General features: G+C 37.0%; 1 protein-coding gene across 6 annotated transcripts in view; it reads left to right on the top strand.

Annotated features, from left to right (window-relative positions):
• LOC112978819 (Fanconi anemia group C protein) overlaps nucleotides 1–22443 on the top strand; it is an 85090-nt gene that overhangs the window by 32463 nt on the left and 30184 nt on the right. For 5 of the 6 annotated variants that reach the window (XM_026092556.2, XM_064501428.1, XM_064501427.1 and 2 more), the window contains one exon: nucleotides 21739–21858. In XM_026092556.2, the coding sequence (XP_025948341.2) occupies nucleotides 21739–21858 (120 nt within the window). Of the gene's footprint in view, nucleotides 1–5550; nucleotides 5738–21738; nucleotides 21859–22443 lie in introns of all 6 variants that reach the window. The other variant, XM_026092557.2, reaches the window with a different exon arrangement.

The raw sequence follows: 22443 nt of genomic DNA, 5'->3' as shown, positions 1-22443 counted from the left end.
TCTGGGTACAAAACTACATACAGTTATACCATCTTTTTCATCTTAAACCTGATCTGTTTAATAAAGAAGCTGAGTAAAGAACAGCGAGTATACCTAAATGAACATAATTGTCACAACAGTTAAACTGATGGCTTTCCCACTATTGTTTACTTAAGTTATAAGGTATCTAAAGCATTTGTTGCTCCATCCTAGCTTCTGGGTAGTTCTCAGTCCACCTTATTATACAAGGAAGTTTAAATATGTAGCAATGGCAGTGAATATAAAACTGTTCTTTGCTACTTTTGTGCTTTGCTGCTTACTCTCTTGACAGGTACGTATTCTCATTTGGATTTTTTTTGCAAAGAATAACTTCAGAAGCTATAATTTCCCAGTAAATGATGCTACTAAACCTCCATTATACTATCAAGGGATATTTTTCCCTGTGTCTAGTAGTATGAGTTGCTTCTCAACTTTTCTTCTTCTTTACTTGTTCTTTAAAGGTTCTGATCATGATAGCCTTCTGTTCTCCTAAGGACATAATTGGAGCATTTTTCAAAGTTTGGATTGCAGGGCATTAAAATGTGCTCAACAGAGGTGAGTGAGAAGCATTTAGAAGGAGATAGGTGGTGACTGTACCTATGAGAGTTACAAACCAGCTGAAACAGACCGAAGTTATACAGAGTTTTATTTGAACAATGCTGATCAACTAGATCTCGGGAACAGAATGAAACGAACACCTGAAATGCACTCTGTTCTAGATAGGTTTCTCAGTTATATGTAATAACAAAAATTAAGAAGCTATTCTGACTGAAGATAAAACAGCTGAAAATCCCCCGTCAGAGCTGAAAGGACATATAAAAGACTGAGAAGTGCCATTTTTGTCTCTGCTATCAAGCTACAGAAAAGTCAGAAGGCAGCTTTGCTCTTTATAGCTGTTGGAAATAAAGTATTCAATGTTTTAAAATAATTTTCAGTTAAATCGTCCAGAGGAAGCTGAATGGATTTTTATTGCAGGCGTATAATACAAAAACTATGCATGCACTCATACACACATGCACGCACACACACTGTAAAATGAAATGTAAAAAAGAGTTGTTATTTTTTTAAGATAGAGAATGCATAAAGACAATGGGAGTAGTTTTAAATTCTGTAAAACTGTTTGTGAATAATGTAAGATTAAAAAAATCAGTCTTGCAAACTTAAGGGCTGAATTCTGAATGACAAATCAAAATGTGACAAGGATTTGAAACAAACACTGAGAGACTTCAGCAGATTTAAACCTAACTTCTGATGCCTACTATTTGTCAGTCAGCAATGTGACCATTAGAGTTCTGTCAAAAATGAACAAACTTCTGTCAGTTGAAGCTAAAATGAGTTGGGGAAATGAAGAGCTGATTTTTATCAGAACCTGCTATAAAATGAAATCTGATGGGCAAAGGGAAGGAACTGAGGGAGCATGGCGATCTCAGAATACTAGGTAGGACTTCAAGTTTTGGTAGTGTTTGGGGCAATGGACAAGGAAAACGCTCAGAACTTTCAAGGCAGAAGAATAATACTCAGTGGGGGGGGAAAAAAAAACTGGGGAGACTAACTGTTCAGTAATTCTTTTTTGAAGGATGGCTGTTCTAAAGAGCCACTTGAAGGGTACTTTTTTGGCTATGTACAAAAGAACATAAAGCAAAAACACCAAAAGATTATGGGATTAAATATTTTAAAAGAGAATATCTGATAATGCCTCATAAGGAGAGACATGTCTCAAGAAGTGACAGATGCCAGATGTTAAGCTTGCTTATAATGTCAGGGTTTAATAGTTGGTCTTAGAAAATCAGAGCAAACATTTTCAAATTCAGCCATCTCCATAAGGAAAATTGTTCTTTTGTCGTCTTGACTCTTTTTTGGGTTGGGTTCAGCAGTCAGTTCCTCTCAGCTGAATGCAGCCGCATGTTTTTGGAAAATAAGGAAGTTACAGGAACCTGGAAGAAAAAGAAAAGCTAAAACAACAAAAAACCCAAATGCAGCAACAGAAGAATGTAATCAGAAGCTCTGAGCAGTTTTTTAAAGAAGTGGGACTGCTGAGCTAAATGAAACAAGCAAAAATAGTAGATGTAGCATACCTGTGGAGAAAGTGTTAAGCAAGGAAGCTCACAGGAAGAGGAAGAGCATCATATATGTTCAGAAAGTCTTCTGAATGGAGTTCATGTACTTAATTGAGTTGCCTGAACCAGGCTGGTGGGTGTGACATTGTGCAAAGATGCCTAACAAACACTCTGTGCAGTAATTAGAAGAGTTTGAGAAATAGAAGGGAATTAAGACAGACTTTTAAGAAAATCTAATCCTTAGGTATTATGATAATAACTTTCAAAAAGACAGAGGGTATCATTGCAGTTATGTTATATTCTTATGGTTAAAATGGGAGAACAGCACTGTTTGAATCATGGGCCTAACAAAAGCAGGAGTCCCTAACTGTCCATATTCTTTCATTGGCCTTAGTCCACTTAGTGAAATGTTTGTATTATTGAAATCAAACTTCAGCTGAAATGATGATAAACCAATTATGGCCATTCAAGAAAATGGTCTGAAGACGAATTCAGAGAATCAAACACTTTTTCAGCTCTAAATACAATGTTTGTAAACTTGAATTCAGACCTTGGACAGATTTGTTTACTGGAAAATCCAAAAAGCATTTGGCAAAAGCTTAGTGAAGCAAAGCTTAGAAATAGATTGGTTGTTTTTGATGTAAGCTCTAAGAGTGTTGAAGACGAAGACCAACTGAAAAGACTTGTAGTTGTACCTTTTGATGTTGAGTGTTGGGCCCGTAAAGTGACAGATGACATTCAGCGTAGATAAATGAAGAATGATGCATTTGGTGTGAGGGATCAAGAAGAATAAAATGCTCCACAGGACAAGGTGAGCCAGGATCCATGGATGCCAACAAGGCAGGCGGGGCAGTGGCTTTATGGGCAAGGGGCCCAGTCCCACAGTACCCAAAGAAGAAGAGCAGAGCATGTCTGGGGATAGTAACCAGGGTCTGCCACAAGTCCAGTGATCACCAGGCATGTTCACACTGACGAGGCACATCCCAGGTCAAGCCAGGAAGTCAAGTCCAGACTTGAATACATGGCCAAGCATATCCATAGCTGCAACATAGTTGAGGCAAGGACTAAAGGCAATCCCTGTGCTTAAATGTAGCTCCCAGGCAAAGTCAGGAGGCCCCAGGTTCTCACAGTTCTTGCTCGCAGAACATTTCTTACAATTATACTGTATCAGAGCTGGCCTTGAGCACAGGCAGCCAAATCCCCAAGAGGGAGGGGAAAGCAGTTGCAGTGTGGAGAATCAACTCCTTAGTTGGTCATTAAGACTGAGAAATGAGCTCATGAATAGATATTTCTGCGAAAACACTGCTCAGTGTTCAGCAGCTTTTGTTAACAGAAAGAGAGTACTAGGAGAGGAATAGGAAACAAAATGAAAAGTAACGTATGCTACTCATAAATTTGTGGTAATAGATAGTCTGCACCTTGAATACTTGGTGTAGTTTCTATGCCACCATTTTGAAAAGGATACCATAGAGCTAGAAAAGGTTCATAGGTGAGCAACAAAGGTAATCAAAGATATTTTGGCATCTTCCAGTTGAGGAGTGACTAAGGAGACTAGGAGTCTTCAAACTGAAAAAGAACCTATTCATAGAGAGAGATACCAGAGGTCTGTAAAATCACAGATGATACAGAGAGGATCATCAATGAGTGAGTGAATTCTTCATTGTGTTTCTATATAAGGATGTAGCATCATCAGGGAAAAGTGATAAGTTCAAAATTAAAAGTAGTAGTTACTTGTATGATCTATATTTAAAGTGTAGAGGCCGTAGGATGCATAAAATGTTTTGGATATTAGAAACTTACGTAAGTATAAGAGAAAATTGGATAAAATAATCAAAGATAAATTCACTGAGGACTACAAAATTAAAAGGTGCCAATTCTGGCTCAAGAAGACCCTGCGCTGCAAGATACTCCAGCATACTCCGGATACTTATATTTCTATTGTAGGAAATAGGCAGATGCCAGAATATGCTTGCTGTATTCTTGTAAGTTTTCCCAAGGCTCTGCCTTTCACTGTTTTCTGAAGCAGGATACTAGGTAGATAGAAATCTCTTTTTATGGCCTTTATGTTTTTGTGTAATTACATCTGTCTCATTTCAACATGCTGTGGGTTGTAATTGTTAAAGGTAGCACTGGAGAATATTTATATAAATACTCATGTTTAAGAATATGAGAATGTAATTGAAGTATACTATTTCAGGGGGCCACTACTGTTCCCGGTTTGAGAGGGCCAAGGAAATGTATTGCAATACTCTGTGGGTATAGGAACTGCTATCATGGTTCCTTTAATGCAGTAGAGAAAAATATGTTAGAAGAGAGAAATCTTATTTAGAGATTTAAAAAAAACATTTAGTTTTGACAGAAATATTTTAGACTGATCTCAGATGAATATGAAATGATACTAAGAAATGTATTAAGGCTTATTTCAGAAGTTAAAATTGCAAGCTGAGTCAAGTGAGAATCCCCTAAATCTGTGTAGGCATAGATTTACGTAGTCTTACAAAATACAAGTATTTTGATTATTGTTCTATTTCGTAGAGATAGCCATACAGTAAGATACTGTATTTAATAAGGTAATTGCTGCCTATTCTCTACTCTTTTTTCTTAGCTATAATATATTTAGTATACATGTAAGATATATTCTATATAGAATTCTACTATATTAGTAGGCTACAGATCAATAGACTTTTGAGGTATGCCACCCTAATGACATTTTTTGGCTTTGTTTTCTTATTGAGGTTTGTTTCAGGTCTCATTTTTGCCTTGAGTGATTTCTGTGTGATACAATGTGAGGTTTCTATAGAGGTGAATTAGGAGATGTAGGAATACAGTTTCAAAAAGTTTTGTTTGAAAAATCCTGGAAAGGCTTAGCCAGTTAAGCTAATTTTCCTGTATCTTTCAGTTGCCCCTTGAGGGGCAACTGAACAAATGTGCACTGTGAGGAGCTGCTGTGTGTATGGCAATTAAAAAGAACTTTTAATCGGGAAGTCAAACAGGTTTTTGTATGTGAGTCTCTTCTGCCCAAAGGTCGTGCTATTTTTTTCTGAGATGGCTAAAGCAATATTTTTATTTTATATTTTATTTTATATTTTATTTTATATTTTATTTTATATTTTATTTTATATTTTATTTTATATTTTATTTTATATTTTATTTTATATTTTTATGATGATTGAAATACAAAGGGAAATGCATTCATTAGAGACTGAGGAAAAAACTGGTTCTTGGTGGTGCCAGCACAGGCTTTCTGGCTTTCTGACAGATGCTTTTTTCCTGTTCCTTCAATTTAGTAGTCTTTTGTAGGTGATTCGTGTTCCTGCGAGCTGACTGCTTGACTTTGGCTCAGTCTTGGGTAAGAGAGGGCATGATTATATTGGAAACCTGCTTGACTTCTGCTCACTGGGATGGACCATTCTTCACCTTGGAGAAAGTGATCCTTGAATATCAACCAGTTTTCTTGGACCCCTCTTCCTTCTAGGGCCCTATCCCATGGGATTCTTCCAAGCAGGTCCATGAAGAGGCCAGAGTCTGCTCTCCTGAAGTCCAGGGTTGTGATCCTGCTTTTTGCCCTGCTCCTTCTTCCCAGGATGCTGAACTCCATCTCATGGTCACTGCAGCCAAGGCTGCCCCCAGCCATCACATCTCCAGCCAGCCCTTCCTTGCTTGTAAGTATGAGGTCCAGCAGAGCACTCCTCCTTGTTGGCTCCTCTATCACTTGTATCAAGAAGTTGTCATTGATGCTCTCTAGGAACCTTCTGAATTGCTTGTGCCCTACTGTTTTGTCCCTCCAGCAGATATCAGGGTGGTTGAAGTCGCCCATGAGGACCAAGGCCTGTGAATGTGAGGCTACTTCCAGCTGTCTGTAGAAGGCCTCATCTACTTCTTCCTGATCAGGTGGTCTGTAGCAAACACCCACAGCAGTGTCACCCATGTTAGTCTGCCCCTTAATCCTTACCGATGAGCTCTCTGTCAGCCCATCGTCCACCCGTAGGAAGAGGTCCATGCATTCCAGCTGTTCTCTCACATAAAGGGTGACTCCCCCTCCTTGCCTTCCTGACCTGTCCTTACTGAAGAGCCTGTATCCAGGCTCTTTAGAGCAGCATTCCAGTCATGTGAGCTATCCTGCCACGTCTGTAATCACAATGAGATCATAGCTCTGCAATTGCACACAGATCTCTAATTTCTCCTGTTTATTCCTCATGCTGCTTGCATTTGTGTACAGGCTCTTCAGAGAGGCATCTTAACTTAATCCTATCAGACTAGAGCGTCATCTAAAGTTTAGGTCACATACCTTGACCTCTTATGCAGAGCTTTGCCTGGCATCTTTAGAACGGGTTTCTCAGCATCTCATGCAGTCAGCCAGCTTTCCTGCCCCCAGGAATATCTTTTTTCCTGTGACAGTGAGTCCTTTAATATCTGTAGTAGGAGGCACGTTCACCTTCTGCCTCTTTAGTCTGGCTGACTGCTGTAGTCACCTAATCTTGGGCAGGGATACCATTTCACAGACATAACAGTTTTATGATTTTATTCCCTTGTGAAGAGAAGTTTGTGTACTAACATCGGAGAGCTCAAGGCTGTTTATAATCTCTGTCTGCAGATTATCCTGTCCAGATTATAGTGGGTAACATGTTTAAGTATTTTTTATCAGTAAAAGTGATAAAACATAATCTTCCCTGAGCTGGGAAGTGGTTCATACTGTGAATCATCAAAGCCACTTGTCTGTGATTTCTCCTTGGTCTCATGAAGCTATCTTTATGCTGCAAGGTCTTGAGCTGGAGATCCAGGGTGGTGTCTTCTGGGCTGTCTTCCAGGACTGAAGGTTTTCTGAGGTCAAGTCTTCTGTCTCAATGATGAACAAGAGATACTTTTGCCCAGAACTTGCCCCCATCTAGGTTCTTTGCTGTCCCTGTCCTCATCGGTTGATCAGAGGCTGTTATCTTCCCTCCCCCATTTTTTCCCAGGATCTATGATTGTTTTGCGTTTGCATATTTTGCAGGCTCTTTGGGCCCAGCTGTAGTCCCTGTCTATATATTTGACTTGGTAGATTTATTTGTGTTTTCTTCTCTGAAACTCAGGTTTAATATTTCTGCATACTTTAGGTATTATAAAAACCTCTTCTGTTATTCTCCCCATTCCTTTCTTTCAGTTGTTGAAATAAACAGCATAATGCTTCTATGAAGAAAATGTAAATAAAAGTAGTGAGTTTTGTTAGGACTTGCTGTAGGAGTGCCCAAGTAGTCAGATGATCCAGGCACGCTCCACCAGGAATCAGGCTTCGTTCCAGTATGTGTGAGGTAATTACTTGAAGTTCTGTTCATACCTTTACCAAATGATGGGTCATATTGGAGGCTTCCTGAAACAGTACTGTGCATGGCAGAATAGACCTTGTTTTTCTAACACAACTCCAAAATCCGCTAGTAGATTGAAATTTCCTACAGTATGAATATGTAGATAAGTATTGAAAAGAGAGAGAAGAGTTTCTCTGAAGAACCTAGAGATCTGTTGTTTGTTATACATTTCATAACCTTCCTTATTGTCCTTTTTCTTGTAGAATGTGAACATAATAGGGTGTATACTGCCCTTTTAGGGTCATGCAGCCACCACAGAGGAGGGCAGGGTATGATATGCACTTCATGCATACTTAAGGCAAAAAAATCCCTTGGTATAAATATTGAGGGAATAGATGTCTGTAGGACAACACATCTCAATGACAATTGCACTCAATTCTTTTTGGGAGAAACAGAATGAAATTAACGGAGAGTGTGCCTTCATAAAAGTTCTTTTTTAAAGTGTTGTTGCTTATGTTCCTGATTTAATATAAATTACATCATTGTGATTTTAAGGAGATGGTTTTCCATCCAATTTCCATGGTCTGTCTAGCATTACAAACTTTAATACAGAGGTATAGCTGTATATGAAGATGTGGTTTGAACATGGCAATGATATGAGTCTGTTCTTAAGTGATGTGTTGATTTGAGTTTGTGCTCAGTATACTAGTCATCTTTTTATAAAACTTGCTACGTATTATGTTCGTGTATAGTTCAGGCTCTGTTGGGCTGTTAATTTAGGGCCAAATCTGAATTTCCTAGGTTGAAAAAAATACTGGACATCAACAGGAGATCTATATGACTAATTATTTGCAGGAACACTTCACAAAATGTTGCTTATAGGAAAGAACATGATATGTTAAGAATAATCCAAATATAATCTAAAAAGGTTTTTTTTTAAGTGTTCTTATCTTTATAAAAGCAAATCTAAAAGCTCACATTTTTCTAGGGGACATGAATTTAAGGTAACATGAAGAAGATATTTGGTGCACAAATTACAGTGAACCTCAAGATCCATCCAGTCTGCTTTATTAAGTTAGCAAGAGCCTAAAGCTTTTGTCATGTATGGAAGCAAGTGGGCCTCAAGATCATTTGGTCCAGAAAAATATTAAAATAGTGTTGGATTTACAATAAATGATGTCTGTATGAGATAAGAATAATATATTAATGGCATTTATGGGTAACATGTGTCTATTAAAAGGCTTAGGAATTGCTAGAGGTCATACTGAGAAACACATTGTTTTTTTCCTTCTTATCTAGACAGTTTTGAAAGAGCGAGATTAAGAGCTAAACTGAGATACTTGAGTTAAAATTATAAACATACTTTACCTATTGTGTGTTATTAAGAAAGTTAAAGGAGAAAGAGTTTGTCATAAAATGCAGGGGTTTAGTAGGGGTTTTAGTACAAACTTATGGTCTGAATCTTTGGTTTTCCCTCCTTCTAAGAGGAGAAAATTCACTTAGTAATATTCAGACTGAAGTAAATAAATAATTGCTTTATAGCATTTCTTATCTTTGTAATAGTATCTATGTACTATTTTGCCATAGGTAAAACACAAGATAATTAGAAGGGAATGTTAGTTTAAAAGAGGAGCGGAGAACTGGAGTGGGGGATCTGTTCTGTCCCAGCAGTTAGCAGTTGTGGGAAGAGAGAGGTCTGTGTTCCAGGGCACATGCTTCCAAGAGAGAAGTGGAAAATGTTAAGTCTCTTGGAGGCCAAAGTAGTTCAAAGTCAGTTAATCACTTTGTGAGATTCAGTCTTGTGGTTTTAGGGATCTTATGGCTTTTTTGGTATGTTTGGAAAAGAGGAGTTGTCATTCCTCCTCTAACCTGTGCAAATAATTATCAGGAACTTTGATCACTGCAAAGACTAGGGTATTCCTTCAGATGAAAGACATCTGATGGCAATTAAAGTATGTATCTTGTTTATATTTTTCCCATTCACTTTTTCTGTATTTTTTTTCTCTGGTCCTTCAGGTGTCTTTGTGGCACTTTTCCTCAGTCACTGTATGTGGAATTTAGCCTTGACTCTCATCAAAGAGGGTCGAAAGACATTTCTTCAGGAAGTTGTCTGGAGTGGGTAGAGATGAGTGGGCTTTCACCCGGTCCTCGATTTTTTTTTTTTCATTCAGCCTTACCTTTGGTATATATTTCTTCCCTCCTTTGCTAGGCAGTGGCATGCATTCTGTGTAGCGTAACGCTTCATCTTTACAGTAGACAATCTGTGCTTTTCACAGAACCATCTGTGTAGCCAGCTCCTGGAAAAATTACTGAAATGGTACAGATTGCCTCATAAATCTGGAAGTGAAGGATGCAGTAACAGCTATGTGTTGTGCTTCTAACAGCAGCATTGTATGCCTAATTTTGTGTGTTACAGCACCAGACAACATCAAGAGAGTGCATGGAATAAAAGTTTCAAAAATTTTTTTTTCTAACTACTTAAAGCAGACATCAAAATTTGAAATGAAATTTTCTGCTAAGAGAATTACTACTTATTTTGATGTTTAGGTTGTCTTATCTTCCAAGTTATATTACTGCAAAGTATTGAATATCCATCCTGAAAGAGAAAGGGAGAACTTGTAATGCATTTATGTCATAGGGTCACTGGAAATGTTCGGTGTGTGTAGTCACTTAAAGTGGCAGATGGAATTGTAATATTTTGGTGCTCTCTAGATACAAGTTTAATCCACAATTCACATAGTTTCTGTGCTTTAAAGACCTAAAGTAATGATTTAGCTCATTATAAAAATGTGGGGTGAAGGATGGTATGTCAGGCTATATCTTCTGATAAGAGGGGTAAAGTGAAGGTTTTGGTGGTAGATCTGTTTTCATTATGGTACTGGCTATACTATAAGGCAAAATGTTTTCATAAACTTAAAAGAACAGTATTTAAAGTATCCAGTTTTGTAGCCATTTGTGCATATTAAAAATAACTTGCTATTCATGTTCAATGGTTTTCTTGTTGGACAATGTAGGAGACTTGCCTCAACACATGCAATAGATTATAAGAAGACTGCAAATATAATAATTACAGCATGGAGCAGACTTTGCTGGCAGATACTAGAACGCAGAACTCACTTTAATCATAGTGCTTCCCATAGTGTGGGTGGTCACAGTCTGCAGACGTTTCAGTCAATCCATTCCCCATGCAACAGTGATTGTAAAATAGAACTGAAGTAAACAGCATTCCACAGACTTCGAGGTGGTTTTTTTTTATTTATTTTTGAGAAAGTGTAGCTTCCTTCCCTTGGCCCTTCCTTCGGTCTGCTCGCTTTTGTCAACCATAACCATACAGGTTATGCTTCTTACCAAATCAATTCTGTTTGAAGTAAACAATATATAATATAATATAATACATAGATTCTTCAAAAAGGGATTTTTTTCCTTTAAAATATATGCTATTTTAAAAACTATGAATGTTTAGTTGTGTGTGACAATAAGAAACAACCTCTGCTATTATATTAAGTGCAGTATAATGTTTAATCTTTTTTTAAATGTTTCATCTTCCTTGCTTCCCCCTCCCCCCAATTTGTTTTCCTTTGATGCTCAGTGTTGTTTTACTGTTTCTCCAAAAATTTTTACTGTCACTTTAGCCATTAGCACAGCACTTTTTCCCCAACAAAGATGATGGGGAACTTATTTTTTGCACCTGGCAGCCAGTTTACTGCTTTGGAAGCTGGTTTCATCTCCTTAATGTTTGACATCTACTGACCTGGAGTCTTGAATTTCATGAAATAGATTAAAATGGTGATACTAAACTTGGTGTCATGCAAATACTTTTACCTCATTTACAGGCTTTTTTGATGTACATAAATCAATTGCAGTTGGTTACAGATATTGCAGTTCTATTATATGAAAGGATACATTTTGATGGATGAATTTTTACATTGCATTTAAGCATACCTAGAATGAAGTATTTAAATGAGCTTGAAATAAATGTCTTAACCCTTTCACAGGATAACTGACTGTTAAAATTCAGAGGTTACCCTTGAATCAAAACAGAAAATGAAAGACTGTTAAATGAGATGTATGCACACTTCTAAGACCTGACACCGCTGATCAATGACTCGATGAGTTCCTAATGTGATATGGGACCTTTTGACTTTTAAATTACTAGTTAAAATTCAGCTTGAGGATCAAGTCTGCCTGCTTTGCAATATGCCCCGAGCGAGTAGTGAGTGATAAAGGCACTTTCCTTACTCCTTTGTGCCATTTGTTTGTGTCCCAGGTACCAAGGGAAAGAGAAACAGGCTTCCCAGAGCTGCTGTCCCTCTCTTCCATCCCCTGGTGTACACATCCTGTGCACGCATAAAATGTGTGAGCCAGAGGTGGGGTGATTTTGGAGCCATTGTTTAACAAGTTTGCCTGGGGAGCTGCGCCAGCTGTTTAAGCGTACACGACTCCACTGGGTAGCCGTCTTCTCCCAAGAACTCCGTGAGAAGGTTATGATCTGTTCCAGGACTGGTGAAACATTACGTGGTGTTACTTCTTGCAGATTGCTAAATTCTGTTTAAGTTCTAAGTTACTAGTCAATTGAAGACATTATTTATTGGAAGCTTTTGAACTGTTTTTGTAAAAAGTTGCCCATTTTCATGGTGTGTTCTAGTAATGCATACTTTTATCATAAAACAGTTGTGAAAAGTCAGGTTAGCAGTATGATCTGTTCTGTGCATCATCTATGCACATGACACTTCCTTCTCGATGACTTTCATACGTTTAGATAAATTTAATGCCTGTGAAATAAAGGAAGCCCATAGATGTCATGTATTTTTCATTTGTTCAAATCTGTCTGACTATAATCACAGCATCAACACTTTATGAACATTTTAAACTGTCAGTAGTATACAAGAAAGGATTTTGGAACTGGTTAAATTTAATATAGTGAGAATACATGTAAGAACAAAGATGGATTTTTATACACAGCACATAACTAACTTTCAGTGCTTATTGTCCCAAAGTTTTACTGAGCTTACTGGTAGTTCTCCCACTTGCCCCCTTCAGTTTTTTAAAAGTCTTCCAAGGAGAAGTCTCCGTTGTTCCTCACCTATTGAAGATTACATACCTAAATTGTTTGTTAACTTTCTCACTAGTCCTTTTGTGAATCAACTTTCCAAGCTGATTTGGACCTTCTCCGTTTACCTATAGATGAATGCACTGGTAGGAGATAAGTGTTTGCAATATTTACCTTTCTTATCATATTCTTTTGGTTAAAAATAGGAATCATAAAGCAATTATATAGTATGAATGGGCTGGGGAAAACCAGACCTTGGTTCTTCTTTTTCAAATAGATAGTTGTTGAACAATGCTAAGCTAATATTGAATATAAATACTTTTTTGGCTTCCAGGCCAAAATAAACAAAAGCTCAAAGAAAATCTCAGAGACCAAAATGAAAAACTAAGGATTCTGCCTTCCTGGAAGGTTGCTTGAGCTTGAACAGCCAGTGTCACAATTTGCTAGCCAGCTGATATTTCTCAAAGCACTTTACTAGTGCCAGGTGGCTCTAGTAAAGAATAATGATTTGTCACTGACAAACAAAAAGTGGTCTCCATTTAAAGAAATAGTATTGGCATTAGGTATTTTTGCTCAGCCTGCTATAATTAGTGACCCAGCAGTTATTGCATCATCGATGTATAGGCATTTTGTGCTTTTTTGCTACTAACTGCAATGAATATTTCTCTCCCCTTAAACTTTTAACAATTTGATACTTATGAAGTCCAAAACCAACTCAGATTTTAATTGGATTTTATATCCATAATTTTTAGAGCATTAACCTGTAAATCAGGATAAAGCTAAAGAAGCAAAGCTTTGAAGTAAAAAATGTTTGATTGAGTGTCTTTTCTGCTCCTCTTTTTTTGGGCATAAAACTTGCATGAGTATGTGTTTCAGTATCCATGTGGAAAGTTGAATGGGTATGATTAAAAATAATTTCTCAGTATCATCCTAGGTTAGGTGATCTTTGGGAATTTGCACTGTGTACCTATTGGAAGCATAAAAACTTGACATTGGACAAATGTTTTTCTTGAAAAAAACATAAATTTGGGATTGTCTTTTTCTAGAAATTATTCAACTCAGGTTTAAAATAAAAAGTGAAACAATTTTATGATATGGTCAGTCTTTCTAAACTTAAATGCCTTCATCCTTTTTTTCTATATTTTTTTTTGTGGATTTAGAGAATTCTTCTGTAGGAAGCTTGCATCTTGGCTTTTGAAAATTGTGGGAGAAGAGGAAAATTAACTCTAAATCTCTGGCTAGTTAAACTAGAGAGCTAAAACTAAAGAGATTTATGGTTGACTCTGGCAAAGCTATTGAATTTCCTTTTGTAAGTTAGTGTAAATGTGTGTTTTATTTCAGCAACAAAAGTCTCTCCTTTTTAATACAAAGAGTAATAGGGCTTTCTTGGTGGTTTTTTTTTTTTTTTTTTGTTTTTTTTTTTTTTAAGATAGAGGAGAAAGAAAAGAGAAGGAGATTTGAAACTGCTTTTCCTGTTTAAGGCCAAATGTAGACTTAAGGCTTGCCAGCCCCACAATTCTTTAGCTTTTTTTCTTCTGATTTCCAAGGGTTTGTTAGTGACTTGCAGATGGAAGCTAGGCTTTGGAACGCATCCATGAAAGTTGTGTGGTCTTAGCCACAGTAGTAGTACAACATGTTTTTCCTATACTCGTTTCACAGAAGTTAACTGAGCTTGAATTGGTGGGAGAATAACAATACAGCTTCCCTCCCCCCTCCCCATAATTTTCCTTTACTGCATACCATTTGGAAATTAGGATCAGGTTCATTTTGAATCGTATGAAAGCATGTAATACTTTTCTTCCATTTTAAGAGATAGAGGTAAGCTATGAGCCTAGTCTTTTTAATAAGCTATATATATGCTTCAGCAAAATTAATAAACACAGATTAATTTCAAAGAAAAAGCATATTAATCATAATGTGTTCTTTTTTTTTTTGCAGTTAGGTTTTTCTGAACTGCAAAATGCAAAACTGCAAAAAAAACTTTAACACTCAAGTGTTCATGGTCTTTTTGTGTATTTTTGCCACTGTTAGTTCTTTAACAAGCAAATTACAATTACAGTTGTCAAAGCAAAGTTAAGATAACTGAACTAATTTAAGGGCACTTTTAGGCTCATATTCTTTACTGTTGAGCATTTGAGCAGTTAACTATGAACACTGACTAAAGGTAGGTCTGCCTACATGCTTGAAAGAAAGGATGGGATTAAGTGCTTTATTGCATTGGGTACAGTGTGGAGAACTTCATAGAATCTACTTTTTCCTGGGAATACCTGAAAAGCAATGAAGTCTGTGCATCTGGCACCATTAGTTTTGCGAAAGAATAATGTTGTTCTTGGGTTTTTTTTTTAACCCTAAAGTAATACTAACTCTTCTAGCAATTGTGATCTGTAGGTGTTCTGTAGCTCGGTCATACTCTCAAATGTCAAGAGCCTTATCTCTGTAGGAATATTTAGCAGAGTAATTGGTTAACCATCAACTAGCCTGCCATGGTTATCAGTGGAGATTCGGATGTGGGCAAATTTCAGATTGGCATTCCAAGTGAATAAGGAGAAAAGCAAGAGGCTCTAATAAATCCTAAATATGTACTTGTGGCCAACAATTTTATTTAATGTGCTGGTATAGAATTTAGCTAATGAAAACCATCCCATAAATGCAAAGAATGTGTATCCATAAACTGGGCTGAAACAAAAACATTTGCTGACAGTAAATGTTTCTAGGAAGAAAACCCCTCCCCTCCCCATGCTTAGGCACTTTGGCCCTGATCCAGTGACTTACTGCAGGATATTCTAAGCTTTCTTAAAGTTAAGTTGAAGCTTCAAGTGATTTGTTTATGCAAAGCTTTGAGCGGTTACTGGAAGGGATTCAATTTGGTAAACAGGGAGGTTGTGTTAACTATCTAATCATTGAAATGTAAGTGTGTTAGTATAACACTTTTGCCCATTTAAAATATGCTTTAAACATAACTTGAATTTTAAAGGAGAAATTGGAGATTTTAATTAGGTGTATTGGTGATGGTAAGTAGTTAAAGAAATTTTTTACTAGCTTGTAAAATACACTCTCACATACTGAAAATACTTAAGTTGTTAACAAATATATGCTAATGTCATTTCCCCATACCTAATTTTAACACTGAGACTTTTATAAAACATTGAGAAAAGAAAATTTTATGGACTAAAATAGTACTTTGAAAGCTACATTATATTTAAATGCGTGTGATGTTTCTTCCACTATATTTTCTTTTGCATTTTGGTTTTGGTTTGTGGAGAACCTATTTTCTCTCTTTTCCTGGAACTAAGAAGCAAGTGAGCAAGAGGTCCTGTAAGCAAAATTACAAGCTGCAGACTTTGTTATGATTGGATCAGTGTGTGGAAATAATATGAATTGTGTTATGTCAGCATCCTACTCTCGGAACTGGTTACGTAAACAGGGGATGTTGAGACGTTCTGTGAATGAGCAGGCTTCCCTGTCATTTACAGGCTTAACCACTACGGTTCTCCAGGTTTGACTGTTTATTTCGCAGGAAAACGGTTCTAAAAATACCAGACCAGGTTGCGTTTTATTGTTGATCGTTTAATTTGGATGGTATGGGACGCAATAAAACTTCTAAACCTTCAGGCAGGATTTTTAAGAAATAGTAACCAGAACGTGTCTGCAGGAATTTGTGTTGGATTATGCTGCTGAAAGCTAACAAACAAACAACCAAAATGTGGAAAAATAGCCCTGTGAATTAATTTATATTTAAACAGATCAGAGAAATGTTTTTACATTGTCTTCTGAGCACCCATGTCAAATGATTTAGGAAGTAAATTAGGAGTTAAGGATGCTACCTATTTAAAGAAAAAGTACATAGTTTTTTGCATTTTTTAAACAAGATTGGAAATGATATTAATCTCATTCATCACTAGTGTTGTAATTGCTTACGTAACTTTGAAATATTTTTAAAGCCAGGCTGGAAATAAAATGTAATCTCCTGTCTCGTAGACTATGTTGAAAGCAATGGACCGTCTGACTGTACAGGGTGCACTTAAGAATAAAATTGTCGTACAGCCTCTTGAAACCATTGCCATCCAAAATATCTTCATTCCAAAATGCGATAAAATGCAAAGAGGAAATAGCGCTTTACTACTTCTAATGCTTCCTCTGAATAAGATTTGTTTTTTGCTATTTTACCCTCTTTCTCTTAACACAGTTGAGAAGCTCTGGTTCCTGTCTAACAGATGGAAAGGTCAGAAAGAAACCCATTATTTGACCAGATATCAGAAGTTTATGCTTGAGTATCCATTTTGTATGAATTCCAACAATTTCACATGGATCATAATTTTCAGTAAAATATCATTAATGATCTCCTCTCCAAAAATAATGGCACTAACTTGAAGGAGAGTATATTAGAGAGAAATATCCTTTAGGATGAATGCTAGATCCTTCTGTTCCAGATGTCTCTACCTGTCCCTGGGAAGTCCGAGTTGGTGTCAGGTTTGATAGGCTCATCCCCATGAAACCATCGCTCTCTTCTGCTCTCCAAAATATATTATCTCTGTTAACTTTAACATCTGCTTTTAAATACATTGGGAATCATAAATTTTTTAGAGAGAGTGTGTTGAGAAGTTTCCAGAAACAAATTGGTTTATTTGGTTCCTCTGGAATGTCTTTGAAACTGTGTCATAAATTCCAAGATGGATTCGACACAAATACGGTCTCTAGTGTAAAACTTGCTATGCGGTCCTGTAATAAAAACCAAGTGCTATTTCTGTGTTGATGTTTAATTTCAGAGTAATTGTACCTTTAATTATGTCCCTACCCCCCTCCCCGGGACATAAGCAGGAGGATATTAACTGAGTCAGTGGATGAATAAAGGGCAGCCTTATAGCCAAACCACAGATGACAGGAGTCATGTTAAGTAACCAGGCCCCCTCCACTAAAAGACGTGGAAGATACCAAGCATTGTGTTATGTAGATAAAACAGATAATTTCATGTCTTCAAGCAAATCCTCCTAGGATTATGTGTCTTTTCAAAGATGATTAGAAATCCCAGTGCAGCAGGGAATGCTACATCGAGTTAGCTGGAATATTACTTGATACAAATTGCATTAATAAAATAACTTCAAGGGCAAGGTTGTCTTAGGAAGTTGGTCATTTTCAAGAGTTTATGAAAATTTATAAATTCACTCTCAAGCTCCCCAGGACTATGTCACAGATCTTTAATCCAAGGCCATGGGGATGGATGTATTGTCTTGCAGCTAGAACTGAGATGCGAGATGCTTTCTTTTCTGCCTCCTGCTGCATCAATGGTGAGAAGCTACAATAGGGAGAAATAACTTCTGGTATCACAGCATGCCTGACGACTTAATTTTCCGGAATCCTGCCATGTTGGTTTTTTTCCTTCTGAACACAGCACTTCCTTCACAGTGTCATTCATTTTTCTGACTTGCAGAATATGGCTTAGAAAGTGAGCATTAATTCATTAACGTTGAGAAATAACTGCTGATTTTGTAGGTCTCAAATTTTCTACTTTGTTGAAGTAGGCTGGGGTTCGTGCCTGAGACCAGCAGCGTGGAAAGGAGTTCAGAACCGGCAGCTCGCCCATCGTGGTGCTGAATTCCTGCTAGCAGGTTTGAAGGGGTTCCCTGGAAGTTACCGTTCTAAGATCACTGATCTCTGTGACCCCAGGAATCCAAACTGTGGCTATTCAGTCCCTATATAAAATGCCTGCTGTGTTTTCTTGTTTTCCAGCATAGTATGGCTTCTTACCGCAATAAGGGAACCTGTTACTTGTGTTCAGTATTCCTACAGCCTTCCATAAGACCCTCTCTGAAAAAATCCCTTAAAACTTTCTCCATTTTTCTGCAATATTTTCTGAAACAGTTAATTGCAAAAGCAAAATGAGAATTTCACAAATATGAAATGGCTGTTTTACTTTCACTCTCAGAGCTGTCTGGTTCTTACCAGGTTCTGTACTGTCCTGTGAAATACTTACGGATACTATCCCTTTCAGACCTGAGTATTACTGGGATTGAACAGTTGTCAGTGAAGTTTAAGGCTTGATGTAGAGGTGACAGTTTTCACTGCTATTTAGTTTAAAAACAGCCATTCCTGGTTTACGCTGTACTTTTCATAGCGTAGCTAGTGTTGTATAGGATGAAGGAAGATGGACAAATAGCATAAGAAAATAATTACTGATGATCTTTTTGTTCTCAGCTGTTTTTTCTCTTTAGAGATTATCTCTTGGAAGGTTTTCCTTGTTTTCACTTTCCACGTTCTAGCTGGAAAACTGGGTCTCAGATACTGCATTTGCCTTCTGGAGCTGTTCTAAGTCGTGGGAAGAGTCGTATGGAAAAAAACTTATCTCTGACTTTGGGTGGAGGTTATTGTTTATAGTCTTTATTTCTGGTCACTGTAACACTCCTTCAATGCCACAGGTGTACTTCTGTAGTAATACACTGTTATAAGCATCTTGCTCTCAAGAAACTGTTTCCCTTAAACACTAATGTAGAAGTGGGTTGTCAGTACGTTTGCTTTCTTTCAGGTGGCTATCTGCTAATATGATATATAGAATTATCACCTATAACCAGAACTAAATAATGTGTTATACGTTTAACTACGTGTACTAAATGAGCTACATTTTGGAGAGAAAGGAAAGACTTTCTGGACATGTTTTGGACCAAAGTAAACGTTTAAATCTAGTCTAGAAAAACAAATGCTTTAAACTGTTGTTATGCAGTTTCTTATCTTCGTTGCGTGTAGGTTTGTCTCAGGCTTTGCACTGGCAAAGGGGTCTGTAAAATGAAATATGTAAGAATACATAGCAATACATGAATTCTTGGTGTCTTTCACCTTTTAATACATACTTTTGTGGACTTCTTTTAATGTTGACTACGGTATCTCCCTACCCCTATTTCCTTGCCCCCTTCTGGCAGTTCAGAGCTTCTCTGTGTTTGAAAAATATAACTGAAGTGATGTGCAAAATCCCAGCAGGGATACAGTGAAATGCTGAGAAAGGAATAATGATGCAAAAAAAAGAAAAGCATTGCAAACCATATCCAAACTCTGATGATGTGTAGTAATTTTGTCATGTCTTTGCCTGTATTGAAAGGTTAGCCATAACTGTTACACGGGGACGGGGGAAAATAATTTTGAAATTAATCTTCATATAAAGAGTATTTGCTTAGTTTCATCCTTAGGAAAATGCTCGTTATGTAAAGGATGACTAAGTAATGTATTTTGTAGCATTAAAGTTAAATATATGGGTTTATAGATTGGTGCCTCACGTAGCTGTCTTTAGCTGCCGTGTCTGCCTGTCTAATCCTTTTCAGAGCTTCATACGTTTGTTGTTCCCAGCTGTGCAAACTTTTTGCAAAGCTTCCACCGAGCTGTCTAACAACATTTGCCGTTTCAAGCCCTCTCATCTCTAGCGAAAGCGACACCCCCGCCTTGCTGTTGCCAGCCTCTCCTTTATCTTGTTTTCATCGGGCAGTCTGAGCCGTTATGCCCTTCTGCTTGCCAGAGCCTGCTGCTTTGTAGGAACTACTTGTGTGACTTCGCAGTAGAGTTCTGAAAGCAGGCGCTAACACAGATAGTAGTTACGAAGAAAGAGAAAATCACATATGGTTCCAGAGTAATCAACTAATGGAAGCGTATTGGGATGCTGTAAAAGCTAATAGATTTTAGGCTTCTCTTCCAACTATGTTTGGAAGCTTGTTCGTTTTTAAAGTTTCTTAAGAATACAAAGATGGCATATAAATTACTTCTTGAAACTCTTTTGCCACAGTATTTTCCTTTCCCCTTAGTTTTAGCAAAGTCACTAGGTGGCAGTAGAACAGCAATTTCTCCTTTTAAGGGTTATTGAAACAAAAGAAAGCTTTAGCGTGGAGGAAGGTACTTAAATGTTTAACTTAAGTCTGCAACGGAGTAAAATAATTCAAAACACAAGTATGAGAAATAAGGTGTTTCTGTTAGCCCTTTGGTGTGCTTCCACTGATTGTATCTTCTCTCTTACATTAATACATCAAACAGGAATAGATTTAATTCCAGGACTTCTGAAGCAATTGATTAGGGATGTCCAACAAAAGCATATATAAATGTTTGGTTTGAATTTCTGGAAGCAGAAAATGACTTACCTGATTCATTTTTCCCCTAGAATGTTTGTTCAGATTTCCCTTTTTAAAAATATACATAGAGTAAGACCTCCTAAGACCATAAAAGTCAAGGAGCTTTCATCTGAACTTTCCTTCTAAAAACATGTTTTTTAAGTGCAGGTCTTTTTCAGTGTCACAAAGAGTTTTATATTTATTGCTATACAGGGTGTAATCTAGTTTATAATTTAAATATCAGTGATATATAAAACCCTTAAATGACCCTCTGAAAATGGAACATAGTTGTTATTTTATCAGCACTTAGCAGGTGAGGATAGGAAATTGCCTAGATTAAATTAAGCGTGGATCAGTTGATAAGCAACATATAACTACCCCAGATCAGTTATGACAGTAAGGTGCAAAAAACTAAATGCTCTAAATTTCACCCAACGGTTTTCATAAACTAGTTCACGTCGGAAGAGCTGGAGTGTTAAGATTTGCCCAAATGGCACCATAGCTGGTTAGTATAGTGCTGGAATACTGGGAAAGCAGGAAACCAGTGTTCAGGATCTTTCTCTCTACGTTTGTGCAGAATCGGTGCCTCACACAGTTAATTTCACTTTAGTTTTACAGTAAATCAATTATCAAAGTATTGGTTTGATTCTTTTAGATGATATAGTACAAAGGTTTTTTTTAAATACGGCTTAAAGCATTCAGTAATGAAATTGTTGCAGAAGTAAATGTCAAACTAAAAAGTTGTCGTTATCTCCTGATGAAGGAAATTAAATTATGATGCCAGATCCTGAGTAACAGCCAAAATACTGGGGTATCTTGAAGGAGTGATGTGAAAAGTAAACATTAACTTCTTGCTTACTCTTCTTGATTGGAGTATTTCTACATGTGCTTTTCTGCTGTGTAGCAATGCATATGCCCCTATATCCTAGAGCATCAGACTGAAATGGCTTCCAGAGGACTGAAAGCTGCCTAAGGGTCTGTCTGGTTTTGGCACTGTGTCCTCTGCTCTTCTAGAAATACTGAAATCATGTGGCGTATGTGGCATATTTGATAGTAAGCAGCAGAGACATTCTCCTTATGGTTGAAAGAAGGTGTGTGCTCTTGCATGTTGATGAGATGGTGTAAAATGTCCACAACGCATCAAAAGATCTTGCCCAGGTAGAGGTCAGGAACAATTGCTTATTTTTACAAAGTGTATTATTGCCTCAAACTCTTTTTTTTATTTCCCTTACGTTGATTTCTTCCAGAGTTTGCTCTGTCATCTCCTTTCTTCTTCTAAATGGGAAAGTAATGAAGCTGGGACCAATACATTCATTTCAGCTCTTGGCTACACATCAGCAGATTATTATTCTCACTTGGTTAAAAATGTAAGTATTTTGTGCAATTGAGATTTTGTTAATAATAAATCAACAGTCTATAAGCACATCCATGGAGTTGTCATTGTTATAAGGAACAGGAACTGAACTTTGTTTATCTTTTCTTACCTCAGTTACTTTTACAGCCTTTTAAGGGAGAAAATGAAATGGGAGATCTCTACAGAGAAAAAAGAATTTTTTTGGTTAGGTTATACTGTAGTACATATTGGTAAAAATACCTGTTGCTGTTGTGTTATAACAAAAAAATGTCTGGCCTATCCTTTTTTTTTTTCCTCCACTGTGAAGTTAAAAGTAACATATATTATTTTCTGTGTTAGAATCTAACTTTTGGAATCTTTTTTTGACTGAGCCCTAAGTCTTAGGAAAATTGTCTTTTACTACATAAAAATCATGGGGATAGTATTTCATAATATGAAATGATGCTTTATCTAATGTAATCATTAGATCAAGCATATAAAAATTATTAGTTACACTCTTCCAAAACACCCAGCTCTTGGGGAAGCAGAGCTGAAATAAATTGCTTGCCATTTGTCAAATAGGGAAGATATCTCATGGGTGTTCACAAAAAGTTTTGCA

The sequence above is a fragment of the Dromaius novaehollandiae genome, chromosome Z (genome assembly GCF_036370855.1).
Source record: "Dromaius novaehollandiae isolate bDroNov1 chromosome Z, bDroNov1.hap1, whole genome shotgun sequence".
In the NCBI taxonomy this organism is placed as follows: domain Eukaryota; kingdom Metazoa; phylum Chordata; class Aves; order Casuariiformes; family Dromaiidae; genus Dromaius; species Dromaius novaehollandiae.
Note: the sequence above shows the minus strand (reverse complement) of the source record. Positions and strands in the feature narration are given on the sequence as shown.